The following is a 21,647-nucleotide window of genomic DNA, read 5'->3' as shown; positions in this document are numbered from 1 at the left end:
CCCTGGTTATGTGTACATGAGCATTAAATATTTTATACATTATCTATGTATATGTACAGAGACTGGGAAGATTCTGTATGCTCTATCTGCATGGTGTAATGCGTGCAGGTAATTGTTTTATCCTGTGACTGATGCGCCTAAAATATGATGCCATATCGTATCACTCAGAAAACCGGAAAATTAGATTTGTACCACAGGCTAATATTGTGGAATTCCTGCTTCAAATCTCATTTGAACAGTGGTATGCCTTTTACAGTGTGTGTATATTTGTTTTTAATATTGCAGATGCTGTTTGATTGCAAGACTGCTGAAATGTTTTGAGGGCTGCCTCTCCTTTCCTAACCATGAACAGTTCAAAATCACCGGGGCTGGCTGGATTTGGCATCTTAAAGAACACAACCTGCCACACGGAGAAGAAGATTTCAGTTTTCTTTTCAATAATCTTCATGACAGTGGGAATTTTGTCCAACAGTCTTGCCATAGCAATTCTCATGAAGGCGTATCAGAGATTCAGACAGAAATCCAAAGCGTCCTTTTTGCTTCTTGCTAGTGGTTTGGTCGTCACGGATCTCTTTGGCCACCTCATCAACGGAGCCATTGCGGTGTTTGTGTATGCATCGGATAAAGACTGGATTCGATTTAACCAGTCAAACATTCTTTGCAGTGTTTTTGGCATCTGCATGGTTTTCTTTGGTCTGTGCCCGCTCTTCCTGGGCAGTGTGATGGCTGTTGAACGGTGCATTGGAGTCACTAAGCCAATATTTCACTCTACAAAAATGACTTCTAAACATGTGAAAATGATGTTGACTATGGTATGTCTGTTTGCTGTTCTTATAGCTTTGCTGCCTATTCTTAGGTTTAGAGCCTATCAAATTCAAGCATCGAGGACCTGGTGCTTCTATAAAACAGAACATGTTGAGGACTGGGAAGACAGATTTTATCTCTTACTTTTTTCTTGCCTTGGGTTACTGGCCCTTGCTATTTCATTCTTGTGCAATGCTGTCACAGGAATTACCCTCTTAAGAGTCAAATTGAAAAGTCAACAAAGACAAGGCAGATCTCATCATTTTGAAATGATCATTCAGCTCTTGGCTATAATGTGTGTTTCTTGCATTTGCTGGAGTCCATTCCTGGTAAGAGCCTAATGTGTTTGCCAATTTTTAATGCACATTGCTGTATAAAAGTTATACTTTTTTTTTGTCTCCAGGTTTTAAGGCGCTTTAGCTGTGGTAACAGCTCCATTCACTTTTCAATACATTAATTTTACAGCACATTGCCGATGATGTATGTACCTATGCATCTATAACAAAACTGGTAATTATTCTCCACTTCTGATTGTAAGCAAAATTGATTGAGAAAACAAAATGTATAAGGACTGTGAGGGCTTTATTTCCAGTGCTGTGAAGCAGACAGTGGTAGCAGAACAGTAGCTAGAATAAATCGGAGCAAATTCAAAAATTCAGTGAAATCTTGAAGTGGCAAGTATGTTTAGTCTGTACTGTGGTTCATATCATTTTCTATTTCTGGTAGTCTGAGCGTTGTTATTATTACAGTTACTGCTACTTGTGAACTGAGTTATGGAAGACAACAGTTAAGAATGTTAAGATCCTCCACTCCATTAGCAGGGTATTAAGGACATGCTTTAGAGTCATGTTAAAAAACAGTGGTTGGCAATGGGTTAAAATAAAAATTTGGCTCCAACCTGATGAAGCTGGGTTTGTAATCTGGGCAGATGACTAGCAAAGCTGCTCTGTGCAGTCGGTGCGCTTTTTCAGCTGTCCGGGCTGTAACTTAGGAGGGCTTGCTGGTAACCGCTGTGATTCCTCCAGAGCGGTAAGTGTTACTCATGCTGGTATGCGCTCTAGCAGGGTCAAAGGAAGCAGGATTGTGATATGGGAAATAATTTGGTGGCTCCTGTGGTATGATGGCATTATAAAGCTAATATTAACTGTGACCTTTTATTGTAGTAAACTTGACTGAAGAAAATTTATTTTCTTACTGGGATGGGAGAGGTTAAGTCACAAGTAATATGAAATCTTAATTTGCGTCCTAGAAACAAGGTCCTGTATTTGTCCACTGACATGAATGAGGAGTAATTTTGGTTTGGGTTTACAAATACAGAAATTTAAATCTGTGGTCTGAATCAGATCCAGCTATATCGCATCTACTCGCTGCCTATGGTATAGTATGGAGTTACCTGAGCTAGTTCTAAATTAGATACTGGCATTAGCCTAGTTGCAGCAGTGGAGTTTATCTGGCAGGTAGAGTTTAATTAATCCAGTATTTCAGACTTCAAGGAGAGAGTCTGGATATAAATTTTTGCATTGATGAAATGCACAAAAACTCTTTCACTTCTGTTCAACACACAGAGAATTTTTCTAGGTTGGCTCTGCAGCATAGTTTAAATTCATGTTGGCTTTTGTCAGTGTCGTGGTTGTAGTATATACAGCGTAAACAAAGCTGTCAGAACAGTATAGCAAACTTTTGCAGTGAACTTCCTTCCAGTTACTTCCAGACGCCTCCTGAAATTTGTCTGAGGCAAGCCACAGAATGAGTCTCAAGAATAGCAACTCAAATCACGGCTTTACTTTTCATGAAGAACCAGTATATTATATTCTGGCGACATTTATTTTCAGACAAAATAACTGTTGTTAAAGGTGGAAATTAACTTGATTTTTAAAAAGCCATTAAGTGTCAAAAGAGCTATGTACTTTTTTAATTCAAAAGAGAGACTTCGTTTATTCAACATATGAAAGAGCACTAATTGCAAGTACCGTAGTTGTTTTTTTTCAGTGTTGGTAATTTTGTTATGCCTTTCAATTTTTATTAATTGTAGAAACATAATTTTTAAAATATTGACAATCTTTCATGAAATCACAGCACTACTTTTGCTAAAGTATTTTACTTCATCTAAGTTGTAGTTGACGATGAATTATTATTCCAGCAGCAATTTTTTTTTTAAGCCTTTCAGAATTTGGCATTTTCATCAGCTGGTGATACAGTCCAGTGAATGACTTCTTGATAATTTTATTCTTGGTAGTTTTGGGGAATTGTGTTGCGGAGGGAGGTGATACATAAGCAATTCTGGTTCGTTGGGCGGCAAATCTGCTGGTGCTGCCTGTGTGTTCCGGGCTCACGACGCTTTGCTTCTGCATCTCTTTTGAAATGAGGTGAGCCAAACTATCACCAAAATCATCCTGGCAGTATGGAAAATAGTCCTGCAATATGGACAAATTTATGTTAGAAACAAGAAGTTAAAATAAATTAGTATAAGGTAGGATTTAGTTCTTGAAATAAAGTTTCAAGGAAGTGAACAGTGTTTTAAACAGTTCACTAGTCTGGGAAATGCAACGAGACCTTGGTAGGTGTTACCTTTCTTAGCTATTAGGATCACAGAGTTGTCATCAAAGTTAATTCTCTGAATTATCAATTATTTGTTTTGATAGCATTCTGTTCACTGAATATAAACAGAATTATAAGCGCAGCATTAATTTAGCAAGCTTTACTGGACTGCAGTGGAGCATACTAATCTGGTGGAATAAAGCTTTCCCAGGAGCGTATTGCTGAAGTGCTACAATAAAGAGATTCAGGGTTTATCAAGGCATGTGATTTACAAAGAATTGCTGATCCAAATCTACTCATCTGCTTTATCTGAAAACTCTCAGGGCTTTGAATTTGTGAAATGAGTTGTTTGGATTCTGTAATTTAATCAGCGTATATCAAAACATGTATTTCTTGAAATAAATATGAGCAGGTGTTCATAGGTGAAAGTATTTGGCAACATAGATAAATACATGCTTGTTTTGCATTCATCTGCTTTTTAAATTTTTTCTCAAAGCAAAATCTAGAAGTCAGTGTCAAGCTTTGAACTGCTACTTTTACCCATGTTCTGTATCCCAAAGAGTTTGCAGAACAAAATGTTATTTGAGAGTGAATTGCCTTGATATAAACTAAAGCGAGTAGAATCCAAACAAACCTTTGGAAGAGAAAGTGGAGGAAGGCGATGCAGTTTGTGCCACATGTGGTTTGCAGATACAAGAGTCTGGATTTATTTGGCGTGATTCTTCATCTGATAGAGGGTTTGCTTTGTTTATTTTTCTTCTGTTTTTAATCTTGTCTGGTGTTAGATCAACTGTCATACATGCATGGCTACCAAAATCAAGTCTATCCAATACTGTAATCCAACTTCAGATTTACTTCACTGTTAGATTTTTTTTTTTTTTTCCAAGTGGAGTTTTATATTCAATCACTGTCCTGTGCTAAAATCACCTTTATCATAGAATCATAGAATGGTTTGGGTTGAAAAGGACCTTGAAGATCATTGAGTTCCAACCCCTCTGCCATGGGCAGGGACACCTTCCACTAGATCAGGTCGCTCAAAGCCCTACCCAGCCTGGCCTTGAACACTGCCAAGGATGGGGCATCCACAGCTTCTCTGGGAAACCTGTTCCAGTGCCTCGCCACCCACACAGTAAAGAATTTCTTCCTTATATCAAAACTAAACATACCCTCTTTCAGTTTAAAGTCATTACCCCTTGTCCTATCACTACATGCCCTTGCTGAAAGTCTCTCCCCAGCTTTCCTGTGGGCGCCCTTTAGGTACTAGAAAGATACTCTAAGGTCTCCCTGGAGCCTTCTCTTCTCAGGCTGAACAGCCCCAACTCTCTCAGCCTGGCCTCATAGGAGAGGTGCTTCACTGCTCTGATCATCTTCATGGCCTCCTCTGGACTCTCTCCAACAAGCCCATGTCCTTCTTATGTTGGGGGCTCCAGAGCTGGATGCAGTACTGCAGGTAGGGTCATCTCACCAGAGCAGAGTAGAGGGGCAGAATCCCCTACCTTGACCTGCTGGCCATGCTTCTTTTGATGCAACCCAGCATGCAGCTGGCGCGCATTGCCAGCTCATGTTGAGCTTCTTGTCAGCCAACACCCCCAAGTCCTTCTCCTCAGGGCTGCTCTCCATCCATTCTCTGCCCAGGCTGTGTTTGTGCCTGGGATTGCCCCAGCCCACATGCAGGACCATGCCCTTGACGTGGTTCAACTTCATGAGGTTTGCATTTCAGATGACTTTAGAGGGACAAGACCCTGTATTGTCCTTTATGCTGTCTAGTGTGAAGCTGAACGTGACTTCTGAACTCACTCAGTAATATTGAACTTGTTTTGGTGCCTTTATATATCTGTGTATATGTACATATATATCTAACATTTAATATTATATATAATAATATATAATACTGTCATCAATCATCATCTCTATTTTAAGACTCCTGGAGACCTGGAACGTTTTTCAGAAGCAAAGCCCGTGGCATAGCTCATGCAGACTTCTGCTTGGGGCTGTTGGACAGGGACTTTCTTCTGGTTTCTTTTCTTCCTTCTGATTTCTTTCCTGAAGTTCTGTCTCATTTGTTCCTAAAAAATGAGCAGCTTTTTCAAGTTTTCTGCCACGGCGTGGGAATGTTTCTTTAATGGAGTACCAGAATGAGGGGTACTCCTTGCTTCTGCCCTTATCGGGGAACATTTATCTGCTTTTGAGGAGTAGAGAGTGGGAGGGAATTAACAAAAAAAGCAACAAGTGAAATTCATGAGTTTTCCAGCAATCTGTGTAGTCAGTGATTTGCAGAGGCATGTTTGTTCTCACAGTCTAAATAATTTTGTTTTGTGATGGATAATTCCAGGAAGATATGTTCTGAAGATAGTAACATCAACTTCTCTGTGCAGTAAGCCATCTTTTTTCATCCTTGCTAGAGTCTTAGCCCTTTGCTAGTGATATGTGAATTTTTTTGGGGATAAATCTGATCCCTAGAGGTTGGATTCCCAAAGCAAATAGTTGGGCTGGAGTGTTTTGTCACAGTCATCTCTGATGAAATAGATTGTTATATAAAGCTGGTTTTTGGCTGTGACTTGATGTCTGGCCTGTCATGAAACAGCTTGTTTTTGGAGCTGTGTTTCTATGAGCAAATTCTGATTTCAGTTTGTCAAATTCTGTGGGGCTCAAGGGATAAACATATTTTAAGTTTTGGTTTTGGAGCAGCAAAGTGCACTCCCTGTCATTATGGACAGGAGGGCTTTATTTCAGAGTGAGTTTATCTACAGGAAGAAATTATGATATGGAGAAATGTCTAAATTTTTTCATGTGTGTAACTCAGTCTTAGCCTGAGAAAAATACTTTTACATTTAAATTATTCTTGTTAAGATCTTTTTTCCATGGAGTTATCTGATTACTTTCATTCCAGTGTTACCTCCCCTCTACTGCAGAAAATAGCTGCTCCTTCTGGGTTTTTTTTTTTAAATATCTCAGCTATTTATTTCACGTGATTAAATCAGCTCTTAGTCAGTTCCTTTTTTTTTACTGCCTAGATGAATTTCTAGCAGTCTCTTCTCATGTCATCTCTTCCCTTTCCAGTTTGTTGTGCTAATTGCATCTCTCTGAACTCGCTCTGACTTCTTCTTGTCCTCAGATTGTCTCATGCAGCCAGGCTTGATGGTTGGTTTTCATGCACCTAGGGCTGCGTTTAGCTTACAGTTTGCTGAATCACTCCAACCTAGAAGCTGCTGGAGCCGGCCTGAGTGGTCCTTCAGCAAATGTGCTGCCAGAGGAAATGAGAAGGGCTCACGGTTGGTGTGTGCTGAAGGAGGGCAGTGGGTCGGAGGTCTGACACTGAATTCTGGGCCATGTTGTTGCATACAGTATAAGGTACTTTGTTGTACAAGGCAGTCCTTTGTGCATCTCATTTTAGTATTTTTGTATGTGTGGTCATGGATATACTTGCACAGTGACACTTTGCCAGGAGTTCATACCCCTGTTACCCTTGAAGCGTCTCCCCCCGTTCCTGTTTTCTATGTTCTTTAGCAAGCTGGCAGTTTAAATTTGTTATACCACTTTATGCTTATATGTGCAACCGGCATCATTTATATGACCTCATTGCTTTATTAATGTTGTTTGTATGCCTTCAAATATTTCTGGTTGTATTCTCCCTACAACAAAACAGCTACTTAAAAATGTGTCCCTTCTCTTGCGCTCTCTGCCTGGTGATTTTCATAACTGAAAAATGCAGCTGAGGGGAAGCAGACAGAAGATGTCCCAAGACGCAGGTCCAGGCTTTGCGGGTGAGGCCTGTGTTGCCAGGTGCTGTACGGCTCCCCAGTCTGGCGGGTGGCCGCTCTGTGGAAGCGTATGCTCTTACAGGGCCGCTGGCGTGTTAGTCAAAGCTTTGTCTATGTGAGCTCGTTGTGCCTGCATGGGCACTGTCAACAAGGAGAGGGATCTTTTATTTTGAAAAAAAGTAAATTAGGCATTCAGTTTCCAGTCATCCATTTCTGAAGACAGAAGGCGATACTTTTACACTTGTTTAGCTAACATTGCAGCTTTGAATGCTGTTGTAAAAGTTGCTTTCGCAGTGTAAAAACACACTTTGTCTTTTTCAAGATTCAGATTTTTAAGAAGATAATCAATTATGATTACTATTTTTTACTGCCTTTTGTCATTGGATTCTTGTCGTGTTTTGCTAGAACAGTTGTCTGTTGACACCATACAAAAGTGGGATGTGTTGTCGGTGCAAGGAAGATGTGGTTTGAGTTGGGTCTGGGCACCGCTTCACCCCCTGCCTGCGGCAGGCCGACGGCACTGGAGAGGTGACCTGCTGCAGAACCTCCACAGGAGCACCCCTTGGATGCTCTTCTGGCGTCTTGGGGGCCACGTGCAGGCCCATCTCAGGAGCCCACTTCTGCCAGAGCAGTTTTAATAAAAGAACCAGTTCCACAGGGAAAGGAAAATCTTTTTGCTAGCAGAAGGCCTGCTAGATACATCTCTTCATCTCTAGTCTGAAGCATCAGTGCAGTAGTGATTATTGTCGACTGTAGGTTGTTCTTTCTCTTCCAGGCCTTGCTCTGTCAGAAGAGGTCAGATCAGGAGAGGCTATTTGACTGAATCAAATTAGTTCCTCTGGAAATAAAAAAAACCAACCTCCTATAAGTTTACTTGTCTGGCTACACTAGAAAAAGGGCTTTCACTCTCCCTCATATCATGACCTTTCAATTGCTTGCAGAGTTTCTCAATACATCCGTTAACACTCTGCAAATTCTATTCCTGTTCTTGCTTGAGTTCCTCTGAATGAGCTTCTGATACTCAGGGTTAAATTGCTGAAATGTTAGTGTCATTGTTAATTATATGGCCCAAAAGATATTTTTGAATAAATAGCTGTTTTTAGGGGTTAAGAGGAAAGAGAACATTCATTTTGAAGTTTTTTTGTCTTGAGGCAGAAGTATCTTTTTAGCTTCATTTCCTGTGGAATATGGCTTCAGCAGCGACTCAGGCAATTCAGGTGTGCTTTTATATGTCACCATAAAAGTATTCCATGGAAAGAAATTGTAGGTGTTCACAGAGAGAGAATAACAAAGTTTAATATGATGCATTTAAAAATTCAAGCCACCTATTCATATGTATTTTTATGATACTAGAAACCCTTGGATAAGTTTGTGCCTTTTTTTAGTGTTGAATGTAGAGATCGTTCTTTTATTTTGAATTCCTAAGAAGCACAGCTGGCAAATTTCCACCAGGTTAGATGAGAAATTGAATGAGCGTAGTTTTAGAGTGCATCCACTTAAAATGATACAGAATTTCAAAGGTACTGTTTCAGTGGTCAGAGTTGGTCTGCTCCTGTTTTCATCTTTTACAGTTTGTAGAGCTCTTACAAGCCTTAGCCTTTCTGAGAAGTATGAATCATTTTAAAAAAATGTTTTTAAGTGTGGCCAGGGCGTAGTTTATCATAGAGTGCTTAGAAACTCTATATAAATTGCGGCTATATTTGTAATTCAAGTGTTTACCTCCCTCTCACAGAAGTCAGGGAGTTGAGCAGCTGAGATACTGTCTCAACAGGAATGACGTTCTGGAGAAGAAATGGACGGTGGTCAGCATATTGTCCTGCAGTAATGATGTGAACCAGAGAAGGAGGAAGAGCTGAGATTGACAGATTGTTCTTTACCAGAGGCTTTTGGGGAAGCATAATTATAGTTTTTGTTATCTGTGTTTACTTGTGCTGTTTGGAAAAACTTACGTAAATCCTTTTTCTGAAAATGCAGTGCCATCAGAATGCAATGAGATCGGTTTGTTATGGAGAGAAAAAGTAGGGAAGGCAGGTTTCCAGTCATGTGAGAACACTGCATTTTCGAAGCAGCGTGGTCCTGTTTTTCTTTCAAGATTGCTTGCCACTTGATTTCTAAATTTATATTACATACGCAGTTAAACCATAAAGATCTATGAATTGAAACATAGTATTTCATTCCAAATAGGTAATAGTGACTTTGACAGAAAATTTTGATATTTTTTGAATTTTGAAGTTACCGTCTCAAAAAATCAAATTCTGAATACTTCAGCCAAATAAATTTGCCATTCATAACCTCCCCTTATTTATTCAGTTGGTAAAGTTTTTGGATTCTGTGCTTGATATTAAAAAGTAAGTCAACCTGAAATTACAGTTTTGTTTGATATAAGAGAATTTTTTCTGTTTTCTAGATATTACACCTATTCAGGCCTTTCTTGCTTGGAAATATCATACACTGCATAACCATTTTTGGAGAATGTCATACACGACATAACCATTTCTGGATGGTTATTTTAGGAAAGCTCACTTTCCTGACTATCTAAAGACTTTAAATGGTAAACTTGTTGCTGAAAAATCTCTGGGACAAATACACTCGCATGGAACAACTCCAGAAAGTCTTTCATCCTCAACAGGTTTAACATGACAGATATCAGGGTGTGATATACATTCATATATTCTGTGTGATATTTATTATGGTGTTAATTGACGATCTTAACTTTTGTGCGGTGATTATAAATGCTTTGTAGCAGAATTTAGCAGTGTAGAATCACTTCATGTCTGAGAGATGGATCCTTTTCTGGCAAATATGCTGTTTAGATATAAACCAGAGCAATAATTCTTATTTCACATGCTTTTAAGATTTAAATTTTACATTAACATATTCAGAAACTGCTGAATTGCAGTTTGGGCTACCAGCTCCCGGAGGAGGGAGGGTGCCTGTTCACGTGCACAGAGCCCGGCGGAGCAGGAGCACGATCCCATCGTGGGTTCTGTGAATGTGCTTTTAGACATAGTAATGGTCGGGTAGCAGAACGCTGCAGAAAAGGTTTACACCAGGAGTTACAGTGAGGTTTTATTAATTGCAGTTCATTCTTTCGGATTCATTCTCATATTGGATGAGGTGAAACAGCTGAGTGGCTGAATGAACCTGAGCCATGTTGCAGGTAATGCACTGTCTGTTGCTGAAGGGTTGCTTTTATCTGCTGCAGGCAGTGCAGGGAGTAGAGAGCAGCTCATCAGCTCGCTCTTAGCTCCTTTTTTTAATGAGACATGTGAAGACCTCACTCAGAGACGTGTGCCGAAGCGTGGGTGTGAATGACTTTGGAGTTATGTTTCTGCACGATTTCCTGTGGAAGGCTGAAGATGAGCCTTTGTGTAAGGGATGTCCTGAACTGAACTTTTAAAGACAATTAGGCCTCAATAGTAAACTCAGAGAAACCAGAGATTGCTTTGTTGTTAGAAAAATGAAGTTAATGACTGATCTCCACCTGATCCCTACTTGCTGTCCCAGACCTGTGTGCTGCCAGCTGCCTCAGGTGCCTTGAACCCTGTGTGAGCCCGCTGTGTGTGGACTGCCCAGCCACCCCAAAAGTGCGGGACTGAGGAGGTAGGGATGTAGTGAGGCTACCTCTGAGCAACCTTGTCACCCCTGTAACGTCCAACATCAGGACATGAGGATGTGGGGAGGAAGGCTCTTGTGCTGGGGGGGGGATGTGGCCAGCTGTGTTCCCTTCTGCCTCACTGCATGGAAAGGTGTTAAAACAGAAGGTGAAGCAGGAAGGAGATGAGGATCCATGTGAGTGGTAGCAATTTGTTTTAGGATTTACAGTTCATTAGTAAGTTGGAAATAAAATTGAATCCACTTTTTACCAGGAGCGTGTGTTTGCAGTAGTGAGAAATAAATCACTCTTAAATGGAGATTTGATTTTTGTCTTCCCTCCTCCACCTAAAAGGTTGTCCAGCTGCGCAGCAGTCCCTTTTAATGGATTTGCTGACATCAAAGAAAAAGAAAAAGCAAATTATTTATTCCAACTTTGTAAATATATTGCTAATTCATTAGCTGTGATGTTTCTGTTCATGGCTTCTTAGTGTACTTCTCAAGAATGATATATAGAATAAGTCACTTTAATAAAGGTAATTTTAAAAAAAAGTAACATGAAAGGAACATCTCCACATCTTCCTTTGCCTCCAGCCAGATTTGCAAATACTGCAAATCAGATAGCACCAAGTCATTAGGTGACTATGACTCCAGTCTGTCTTTAAAAAGATTTCATTTTCCTCCACTCTGTATGCTGCATACATGGTAAACATAAGCATACATAAAATGTAATGACAAGTTAATATGATTTTTTTTCCTCCTTATTTTCCCCCTACACCCATGTAATAAATACCATAATTTCTCAGACAATTAAACTGAAGGTCTCCACTGGCAGACAACAGGGTAGGTTCTTTGCTTTTTTAGACCTGTTGTTATTTGAGGTCTTGCAGGCTCAGTCACACATCAAAGCCATCTTCATTCGTGAATTGCAGCAGAGGTGAAGAGGCCACTATATGTCATGACTGACTCACTGTGAAATTATTCTTCCTTCTTTTCATGCTTCTAATACGTATGCATATCTCTGGGTTTGGTGGTATTTGCCCTGAAAGCCTGCATGTGTGTGCCGTTCCTCTGAAATCAAGGAGTGACCTGTCTAAGGAACTCTTAGAGAATTCAGCCTGAGTTTTGTCTTCTTAGGTAAAAGTAACAAATTTGAAAGAATTTTTAAAATGGCCAGGTAAGAACTGGCAGATCCTGCATTCCCTATGGAAGAACATTTTCTTGTTCTGAAAGCTATAACTGGAAGATTTGACTCTGGTGAATCCATATTGTATCTTTCCTCAGACGTGTAAATACGGTGGAGGATGACTTTAGTAATAAAGCAGTGTGAATGTGGTGATGTTTGAAAAGACAGTTCACTTCCACTTGATTTGATCCTGTGCATAACAATAATTCATTACTTAATTCATTCTATAATAATGCACCTTTGCAGCTCCTTTTTCCTCCAGGTTGTCTGTATATTTTCTTTTTTATTCAGACCATTCTTCTCTTCCTCCCCAGTATTATGTGATTCGTTATCAGTTATTTGGGATTCTTTGGGTATTTGTAGGATATTAGTGAGAGAAGTTCTATAGCTCCTAAATTGATTAGAATATTTGTTTAACCAATGAAAATGTTATTGTTTTCCAAATGAGTGTGAAAACCTGAAAAAGCAGAGCAATAGAAGAGATGTAATAGGGCATTTCCAGGGTTTGAACCTTTACTCAGCTGACCCTAAAAGAAGAATGAATGGATCCTGAATACATGAAGTCCTTAAAGACTTACACATATAGTCCCTAAATAGTTATTTGATTTGATTGTTTTTCTCAGGATGACCCTTATTGTGCAGTATTAGAAATACCCTATTGTTTTCTGGTCCCAAGAGGTCTAGCAGTTGTCCTGTGAAGTTTCTCTCAGCATTGCTGGGTAAAGAATATTTTAATTTTGTCTGTGAACAAGAGATTTTTGCTACAGGCCTTATTGTTAGACAGCAATACGTTCCTTGCTCTATGGAAGCGGGCTTTTTTGTAACTTTGAAACGTCTAGCTCAGGAAACAGCTTGTTTAGACACTGTGTCTTTTGTTACGAAGTGAGTCATGTACTGTTTTCAGCGCTAAACTCTTCTCTGTCCGTATCCAGTCTGCTTTCCTTTCAAATGAGTTAATCAATTAAGCTGTGAGAGCAGTTACATTGCTAGTTGAACCAAAGTATTTCTAATTTTGAGACGGTGGAAAGGAAAGAAGGAAAAAAGACTGCCAATGCAAGATAGCAATATCTGGATTCTTTCAGAGAAATGAGAGGAGGTGACGTGGAATGCTTCGTTCAAGCCCAGCCTGAATTTATGTTCCTGCAAAACAACGGCAAATAGGTGTCTGAGGGGAAAGCTGACAGAAAAGAAAAGCTTCACTTTCAGTTAATGTTTGTAAGTTTATGCACACAAAGAACTCCTCCTTTTTTATGAGGCTTACTTCATAATTGCATTCCTGCCTTACATAGAGCAAGATAGTGCCAGAGGCAGTTAATAAAATATAGAGTGTGTATAATGTCATGGCACTTGACCTTTATTTTCAGTAATTTTGACAAATTCTTCTATACATAAAAATTTGTCATGATGTTGCCAAATGTTTGTTTAGAAAGGATATTGCTGTACATAAATATTTTGCATAAAGCTGTAAAAACACAGATGGTGAAAATGTTACACTTTAATGGCCCAGTAATGGCGTGCAATAAGCTATGAGTCCTCTGCAGACCTGAGCCTGTGTGAGGTGAGCAGAAAGCTCAGATGAGCTGAACATCCTCTGCGAGGCAAGGTCAGATGGAGCGGAGCTGCTGGGTGGCAAACACCCCCAGAGCCTTAATTTAAGGTAGCGGCTGCAGTGTTGTGTATATGCTGCTATACTGCAGTCCTTTGTTTTTCCTTTGGCATTCAGCTGATGTGAGATCTGCCCTGCCAGTTCAGAGGAGTGTTTGGACATACTGTTTCAAGGCACAAAAGGAGAGTGGCAAGCAGGACGAAGGAGGGGATTCTGCCCCTTTACTCCACTCTGGTGAGACCCCCACCTGCAATACTGTGTCCAGCTCTGGAGTCCCCAACATAAGAAGGATGGGGACCAGTTGGAGAAGGTCCAGAGAAGGCCATGAAGACGATCAGAGCACTGGAGCACCTCTCCTGTGAGGCCAGGCTGAGAGAGCTGGGGCTGTTCAGCCTGGAGAAGAGACGGCTCTGGGGAGACCTTATAGAGGTCTTCTGGTACCTAAAGGGGGCCTATAAGAAAGATAGGGACAGATAGGGGAAAGGTCTTTCTCAGACTAGTTGCCTTTAACAGGATAATAAGTAAACTTGGGTGTTTAAGGATGCATATCATGGCAGGTAGTAGTTACCATCCTTGATTTACCTGTTTTGGACTGTAACTTGATTTTGGAAGGTAGACACAGATTTTTCCCCAATTGAGTGGCGAGCCAGTGGATCTGTTGTTAATTTTCAGTGGCATTATTTTTTTTCACAGATGTGTATGTGAGAGGAAAGGGGACTCCCTTATTTTGCTGCTACTTGTCAAGAGCTGATCCTGCAAAACTTTAGTCATGGAAGTATTGCATATCCCCTTAAAATTCCCTCTGAACCTTTATGTGGAGGAAACCTCCTTTTAAAATACACATTTTTAATAAAATCACTATACTTGGTTAAAATTTACTTGTTAGGTGAAATGATCATTGGGTATATAAAAATTGAAGGTATCTTTCATGTTTTTCCTCTAAAAAGGGAAAGGAAAACGTTAAGGGAAAATTCATGTTGCAGATGTATAACATAAAAAGCACTCTGTGGCGCAAGTAGCACAGTGTGTGTACTAACATTTTGATTGCAGAAGTGGTGCACTGCATATTTTTTTGGAAGCCGTTGCTTTTATACTGACATAGAATCAAATAAAAAATAAAATGAAGTGTATTCAGCTTTGTTGCAACAGATGCTTGGTTTATGTGCTGCAATATCTATATAGCCCTGATACAGGTAATTTGCTGTCAGTGTTTCTTTTCTAATGGCTGTTCTTAGAAGACACAAAATGGTACATTGAATGTGAAAGTAGGACATTTTGATTTCTCTCTCCCCATCTTTTGCCTATTTTTTTCTTAAAATCTGTATTTATAGAATACTGCAAAGCATCATCTTGTAGTCTGCTCTTGTCTATAGCAGACTGCAACTTCTTTGCAGCATGTATGAATCATGGAGGTTCCAAAAACTTCTGGGAATTGAAAATAATTATTTTTTTTTTGTTGTTTCCATGGAGCGGAACGTTGTCATTAGAATATGCCTAGAGTCCTGTGTGGTTTAGAAGGGGATGTGCACCTCTGGGTTCAACATAGGCATCAGTGACAAAACAGAAGTACTCTGCAAATACTGAAAAAACCCATGGACTTTCTTCCAATGATGGTAATTCTCAGAACTGCTTCTAATGAAATGCGAAGGAAGAGGAAGAGGTTTGGGAGGGCCTGCAATGTTCCCACAGGGAAATGGAGCCTGAAGGCTGAGGAAGGGAATTTCTGATATTTGTTTGCACATAATAGAATTGGTCTGTCTGCTCTGCTTTCCATGTCAGTCTCTTGGTGATTGGTTTCTATCCAGTTTCCTGAAGTCAAGGATAGAACCTGTATTTAGAGCCTGTGTACTGAAATGCATCAAAGTAGTATTACAGTTTGCCTTATTTCCTAACTAGCTGTAAAGTCTGCTGCTTGTTTTGACTGGCTGTCCTTGAGTACTAACAGGAATGTGACTAAGCAGCGCTGCCATTTAGCTTATTAGTTGTTCTCATATAATTGGGATCCAATTGGAAGGGAAATTAAAGACATGCTGTTTATATTTGAAGAGTGGTGTGAAGCTTTGGAGCAATTTTTTTCAGTTTGTTGCACTGAGCTTTGTCCTAAGGGAAATGGCAATTCTCTGATGCTATCTGCTAGATGCAAAATTGTAGAAGTTACCGATTTCAAAATGTTTTAAAAACTTTTCCATCAGACTTTCTGGATCTTGCAAAGTGAACTTTTCTTTTAGTGAAGCCTAAAATTGGACAAAAAGACGATGGAGAAGTTTAATGTATTGTGTCAAGTCCTTGCTTGACACAAATTTGATTTCTTTGTGTTTATTTTTAGGGACAGGGAATTCTCAGGTCTTTCCTTAAACCAACAAGGACTAACATGAGTCAGAGTAACTTTATATCTTACGAGCAGGTAGCCTTGGTTTAAAAAGTAACTTTTACAGTTATGTTTTTATGATTACTTTCCTAAAGAAAGTTTGAATTGTGTTGGTCATATCATGTGATACTTTCATTTTTTTGCAAGCCAGGGAGACATACTACAGCTGTCTCCATATAAACATTGTATAACTCAGCAAAATGCTGCTTGGATTATTACATTTCTAAATATGTTAGAAAATATCTTGAGTTATGTTTATTATTTACCAGCTGGGGATTAATTTTTTGAGTCATACTGCTGAATCTGCATTAATATTAAATGCAGTTGTAGAGATCAGAGGCCACTGGATATGATGCGATCCTGTTGCCTTTTCCCGCCTCCTCACTTATGTGCTGCCGGCTACAGGGGACAGAATTCCTTCATCGTCCTAACCTGATGGACCTACAGGGAAGGAGAAAGAAAGTTGGTCTTTGAATTGGTTTCTTGACTTTGAAGTAATTATTGAATAGTATTAGTCAAGTAAAAGGAAAAGAAGTGTCCCTTCAGTGCCTGCATAGGTGGTCCTGCTTGTGTCGGTGACTTGTGTTGGTTCAGTGACACGGCATTCTCACACCTAGGGAGCAAATGCAGACTGCAGGTTTTGATTCAGTGAAGTCCTTTATTAAGCAGCTGGTAGCCTATTAGGCCTTTCTGTCATTTAGGATTTCAAAATATCTTTGGAATAGTATTTTAAGATTTTAAATTGAAATTAAAAAATTAAAGTGAAAATGTGATAGAAATAATAATTTCTATTGACCTCAGTCCATTCTAGCCCTATTCAACTAGAGATTAGAGTCTTGTTCTAGAAATCAGATGACTTTTTTAGAAAGGCTCCAGTAGCCAGGACATTCCTCTTTGCCCTCTCTTTGCAAGCAGTTGGCATCAGTTGCCTGCAGTTTTCTTACGTGTTTTCTCAGAAGACATGGAAGAGCTTCCAGTACAGTGCAGGCTCTATCTCACTTCATAACCAGAGACAATGTGATGGTAACATATCTGTCACTACCACTGCTCTACCGTGAGTATTTTGTGATGAAAATACTTAGGAATCTCTCGTGCTTGGGATTGGACTGAGGTTCTCTGTCTTAGTCCAGGCCTAAAAAATTTCAGCCTCTTAGAACTTCAAAAAGTTGCGATATCATTTTATGTTGGTTTTAGCGATATAAGAAACTTTTTTTTTTTATTTCTGAATAATACTCTCAAATAATATAAGTAATATGACTAGAAAATTATTATTTTATAACACAAAATTTGTAGAGAATGTAGATTTTATCTTATTATTTCCAATACAAGTTTTCACAGTTGAGTTGCTTAAGCATTTAGCTTAAGGTGTACTTGCTACTTGTGAGTTCAGCTACATTATTTTTTATATGTCCAGTATTCAGAAGAGGTAACTTAAATGTTCCAGATGAAGCTTCTCTAAGCTTCATCTTCTCTAAGAATCCATAAAAATTATGTATCAAATTTCCGTGTCCTGATTTACTTTATGTAAAGCCATATTCAAGACAGAGGCTGGCTTGTTGAGCCAGCAAATGAAAGGGTTCACTTAGAGGTGGTTACTACTAAATGGAAAAGAATCTCACAAGTTTGCTAGGTAACGTGAGAAAATAATACAGTTTTACAAAGTCTGGATGGAGTTCTTTTCCTAGATTGCAACATCTGCTGCCTCCTCGTCCGGGCATGAAATTCCATTGGATTTGGCATTTATTAACTTTACAGAATGTGAGCTAAGAAAAACAAATAGAATTCTGAAGTACATCAAGAAGCAGATTAGGAAGCTATATGTCTGCATTAAGTCAAGCATAGGATATATGGGATGAAGACATTGCTCTGTGAGCCCTGCTGTGCTGTCTTTTGCTGCCCAGTCCTACTTGCATGAGTAAGGAGTACTCCCTCTGAGTCTGGCTTGTGGTCTTGGACCTCCAATAAATAAAATGTAGGACTGTCCTGAGAAAACATCCCATGGAGAAGCCAAAGGAGTTGTTCAAGTTTGGGTGGGCTGCTGATGTCAGAGAGGAATGTACCCAACGGTTGTGGGGTGAAAGGCAGATTCAGGGAACTAACTTGTAAGTGTTGTTGTTGGCTCGGTGCTCAGACATTCCTCCTCCTCGCACTGGTTCCTAGCTGTGCTTCTGCCAGTCTTACCAGCTTCTTTAGGAATGTTCCTATGGGCTCTCTTTGCTGCTCCCATAGATGTTAATGCAGAAGCACTTGATCGAATGCTGAATCAAGCAAGCACAGTCTCCTTTTATGCGTTCGCTCTGTTCCACTCAAGTTTATACTCAGATGTGGTGACCTGCAAGCTATTGGTAGGGCCTAGGATTGCAGAGAAGCATTTGAAAAGGAGTAACTGATTTGCTGGAATCTTGAGCGGTAGTTTTCTCTCTTCATTATTATTATTTTTTTTTTTTACAGTGTATCTTTGTGAAAATACGACCCTCTGCACTCGGACAGACTGACCCTACCTCTCAGCGCCCAATAAATCAGAGTACTCATAGCACTCATTGTAAAACATCTCATTTCTTAGTTAAATAACTGTATCGCTTTAAAGACTTTGGAACTGAAAGCCTTACAGTGTTTCATCTTTCTACCAAAAAAGTATTCATGTGCTTTTAACGTTAATAGTAGAGATAATTTACTGTCCTCTGGCAGATTCCTGGCTTTGCAGAGTCCGGCTTTCTTCACACAGGAACTCCGGTTACAAAACCTCAGTGGCAGCAAGCCTGTGAAGGAGGGGTCTGCAGGGCCGGAGCCCCAGGCCTGTGTTTCGCTAGGGCCGGTGTTTTAAAGCCCAGGGTGAATCTCTGCAAAGCGGGGAGGCCAGCCGGACTGACTGGGCTGGTGTAGCTCTTGGATTTCCTCTGCCAGAAGCAGTCCTGCTGAGCTGTACTGGGAGACTATTGCCTCCACCCGTGTGAAGCTGTTGGCTCAGGCAGTGTTGTTGCTGGTGGAGGTCTGTCCACGTGCAGCACCTCTACAGATGAGCGAAACCTTCTGCGTCACCTCTGGCAAGAGGAGGGGTACTGGTGGCCTTTGTCCCCATGGCGTAAATTTTCCTAGAAACCTCTAAACCCTCTGCTGTCAATAAATTGTGTTCTGTTGCAGCTTAAAACGTGTGAATTTTCTTGATGAAATCAAGGTGCTGTATTCCTTATGCTGATTTTATTTGGAAAATGTGAAAATCTAAATACCCTCTGTAAAAATGTTCTGATCTACCAGTGGCCTGTATCCCTGAAAAAAATCCATCCCTGCAACAGTCTTGGTGTGCTTTGTTAGCTCAAATTCTTGATAAGTTTTTATTCCTTATTCAAATCAACCCCTGTTTTTGGAGAGTGTTCTCTCACTGGTTGCCATCCTCTGTGCAAGGTTCAGCAGAAGTAATTTAGGAGAGACACGTGTACCTCCTATGTAAAACATTAGAGGATTTCTAGGACGATAAATGTTACATGCCTGAAAGTATTTACTTTACAATGGAGATGCATTGATACTGTGAACGGTGTGAAGGTCAGAGATAATGTTGAAACAATTTCACTCCTATATATGCTGTCTTGGTGTATTTTCCTGATGTATAATTTTAAAATGTTCCATTTTCAGGTGACAATGGCCAGAATTGGGATAAATGAGAATCATTCAAAGGAGACCTGTGAAACAATACTTTTCGCTCTCCGAATGGCAACATGGAATCAGATTTTAGATCCCTGGGTGTACATTCTTCTCCGGAAAGCTGTGCTTAAAAACCTGTACAAGATCACAAGGGGATGTTGTGGCGTGCACATCATAAACTTACACATGTGGGAACTCAGCTCCATCAAGAATTCTTTGAAGGTTGCGGCAATATCTGAGTCACCAGTAAGTTCCAAACAAATAAACCTACAGCCGCTCAGCTCCACCGGGCAATAAAGTGAAACACAGCGTATGAAGAGATGACGGAGGCAACGCTCACACATGGGCAATACCTTAAAATGAATTCTAAGGCTCAGTGGTTTGGCATTTGTTTTACATTGTGAGTGGTTTGCTCTTGTTGCCTACCAGTTTGATATTGCTACTCCAAAAGATGCACTTGAATGTTTTAATTCATTTTAGAATACATCCCTTCCAAAACCGGTAGTAGAATCATAAATCATCCTGTATTTCTCCTTCCAGGTACTAAAGTGAACAGGGGTCCTTATAGTAGCCTCCACCAAACCTTAACATGCTTCTTAAGAACACATGCAAGTGTGACAGTGATCTCCAATGTCTTTTTTAAAAGGGGTAGATTGTATTTGCCAGTGATATCCTTTGCAGAGTCACTGCTTCCTAGTATAAAGTCCACCATTGTTTCCATAAGGGTGTTCTTTACTTCTGGGCATTGAATTTTCCAAATGGATGTATAAAAGGCATTTTGCTTGTGCCCAGCTTTTGAAATGGTTTAGTTTGCTTGATTCATTGACTTAAGCTCTTCGTTATTTACTGTTCCATGAATTTTTGGGAGAGCTGCAAACTTCATCAGTGTAAGTGTTCCTTTCAAATCACTGGTAAAACATGAGGTTCCCTGTGGGAAAACAGAAGCAGATCAGCTCAGCTTTCTTACAGTTACATTTTCAGATCTATTAGTGAGTTTTTAGTCCTTTCAACAAATGTTGTTGAAACTAACAGGCATAAAGCTGTGGTTAGTCTGCAAAAAGAGTAGGGTTTCCTTTTTTCCCCCCCAAAACTGAAGGAAGTTTTTTGAAGGGTTCCTCTAATGCATATACTGAAGTGCTCATGAGGTACATCTGCTTCGTGGTAGAATGTCAGATGTGTCTCACATGAAAAATATGTGTGACCAAATGAGCACCTCTGCAGAGAGCTGCACTGAGAGCGCGGCTGTGTTTGTGAAAGCAAACTGCGCACTCAGTTTCTGTGGAGTCTGTGTCTGAAGAGCTGAGGGTGTTCAGTGTAATTGGAGGCACCAGAGAGTTTCCCAGATTTTACACAGGAGGCCTTTCACCTTTAATGCTGCTGAAAGAAGCTTTGTTTCAGAGACTTTGTAGCAGGGGGATTGTGTCAAGATAGAAATGTCTAATGTTATTTTTACCTACTTAACTTCAAACAACTACCTTAGTGAGTTGTTGGTATATTTGGGCAAAGTAGTTAAAAACTGATTCACCAAGAGGACAGTCTGAGGGACCAAAACTATTCACAAAGTACAAATTCATGTTGTATGTGAGAATAGTTTAAGTAAGAAAATAAAAAACCAAAAGGTTTAACTACTTCATTTTTTTTTGTTGTTGTTTTAAAAGCTATTTCCTTTTTGTTTTAAAAAGGCTGAAGAATAAATGGGTTAAATAACCCTATAATGAAATGAAATGGCTTAATTTACCCTGAAGAACTTCTGTATGTGATTTATTTCCTCAGTCACAAAGCTGATAAACCATGGACAGATTTGATGCTGGTATAAGCTCTGCACTGTTGCTTTCTTGTGGGTTCTGCTGAAATCTGGAAGTGTTCAGCCAGCGCTCAGTTTGGCTTTTTCATTTTCATAGAATGTGATGCCAGTATATCTGTTGACATAAATTATTTGTTCTTTATGGAAGATAGTTGTTTTAGCAGCTGCAAAAAATGTTGGTCCATAAATTGTTGAGTTATTTGATCGGTGAATGAAGCTCATCAATGTTCCATTTTGTTATGTGAATAAATGTAGCTTGTGTAGTTCATACTGGTTGACTTGTAAAACAAACAAAAGTTTATATGTATATGTGATTTCTTATATTTTGTGTACTAATACATATTGAA

General features: G+C 39.7%; 1 protein-coding gene across 2 annotated transcripts; it reads left to right on the top strand.

Moving 5' to 3' along the window:
• Positions 1-296: 296 nt before the first annotated feature.
• PTGFR (prostaglandin F receptor) lies at positions 297-20,116 on the top strand. Of its 2 annotated transcripts, none has more exons than XM_086753762.1 (2): positions 297-812; positions 19,488-20,116. In XM_086753762.1, exons 1-2 carry the CDS (start codon positions 345-347, stop codon positions 19,791-19,793), a joined length of 774 nt encoding a protein of 257 aa, XP_086609888.1. In that variant the 5' UTR covers positions 297-344; the 3' UTR covers positions 19,794-20,116. The 2 variants fall into 2 exon arrangements, with proteins under 2 accessions (XP_086609888.1, XP_086609887.1); XM_086753761.1 differs by having other exon boundaries at positions 297-1,133.
• Positions 20,117-21,647: the final 1,531 nt, after the last annotated feature.

Source organism: Chlamydotis macqueenii, chromosome 8, assembly GCF_036417535.1.
Source record: "Chlamydotis macqueenii isolate bChlMac1 chromosome 8, bChlMac1.mat, whole genome shotgun sequence".
NCBI classification, from domain to species: domain Eukaryota; kingdom Metazoa; phylum Chordata; class Aves; order Otidiformes; family Otididae; genus Chlamydotis; species Chlamydotis macqueenii.
Note: the sequence above shows the minus strand (reverse complement) of the source record. Positions and strands in the feature narration are given on the sequence as shown.

Coding starts and splice junctions, on each gene's coding strand:
- PTGFR (XM_086753761.1), top strand. CDS start 345: ATGAACAGTTCAAAATCACCGGGGCTGGCTGGATTTGGCATCTTAAAG. Junction 1,134..19,487: donor TTTGCTGGAGTCCATTCCTG/GTAAGAGCCTAA, acceptor TTCCATTTTCAG/GTGACAATGGCCAGAATTGG.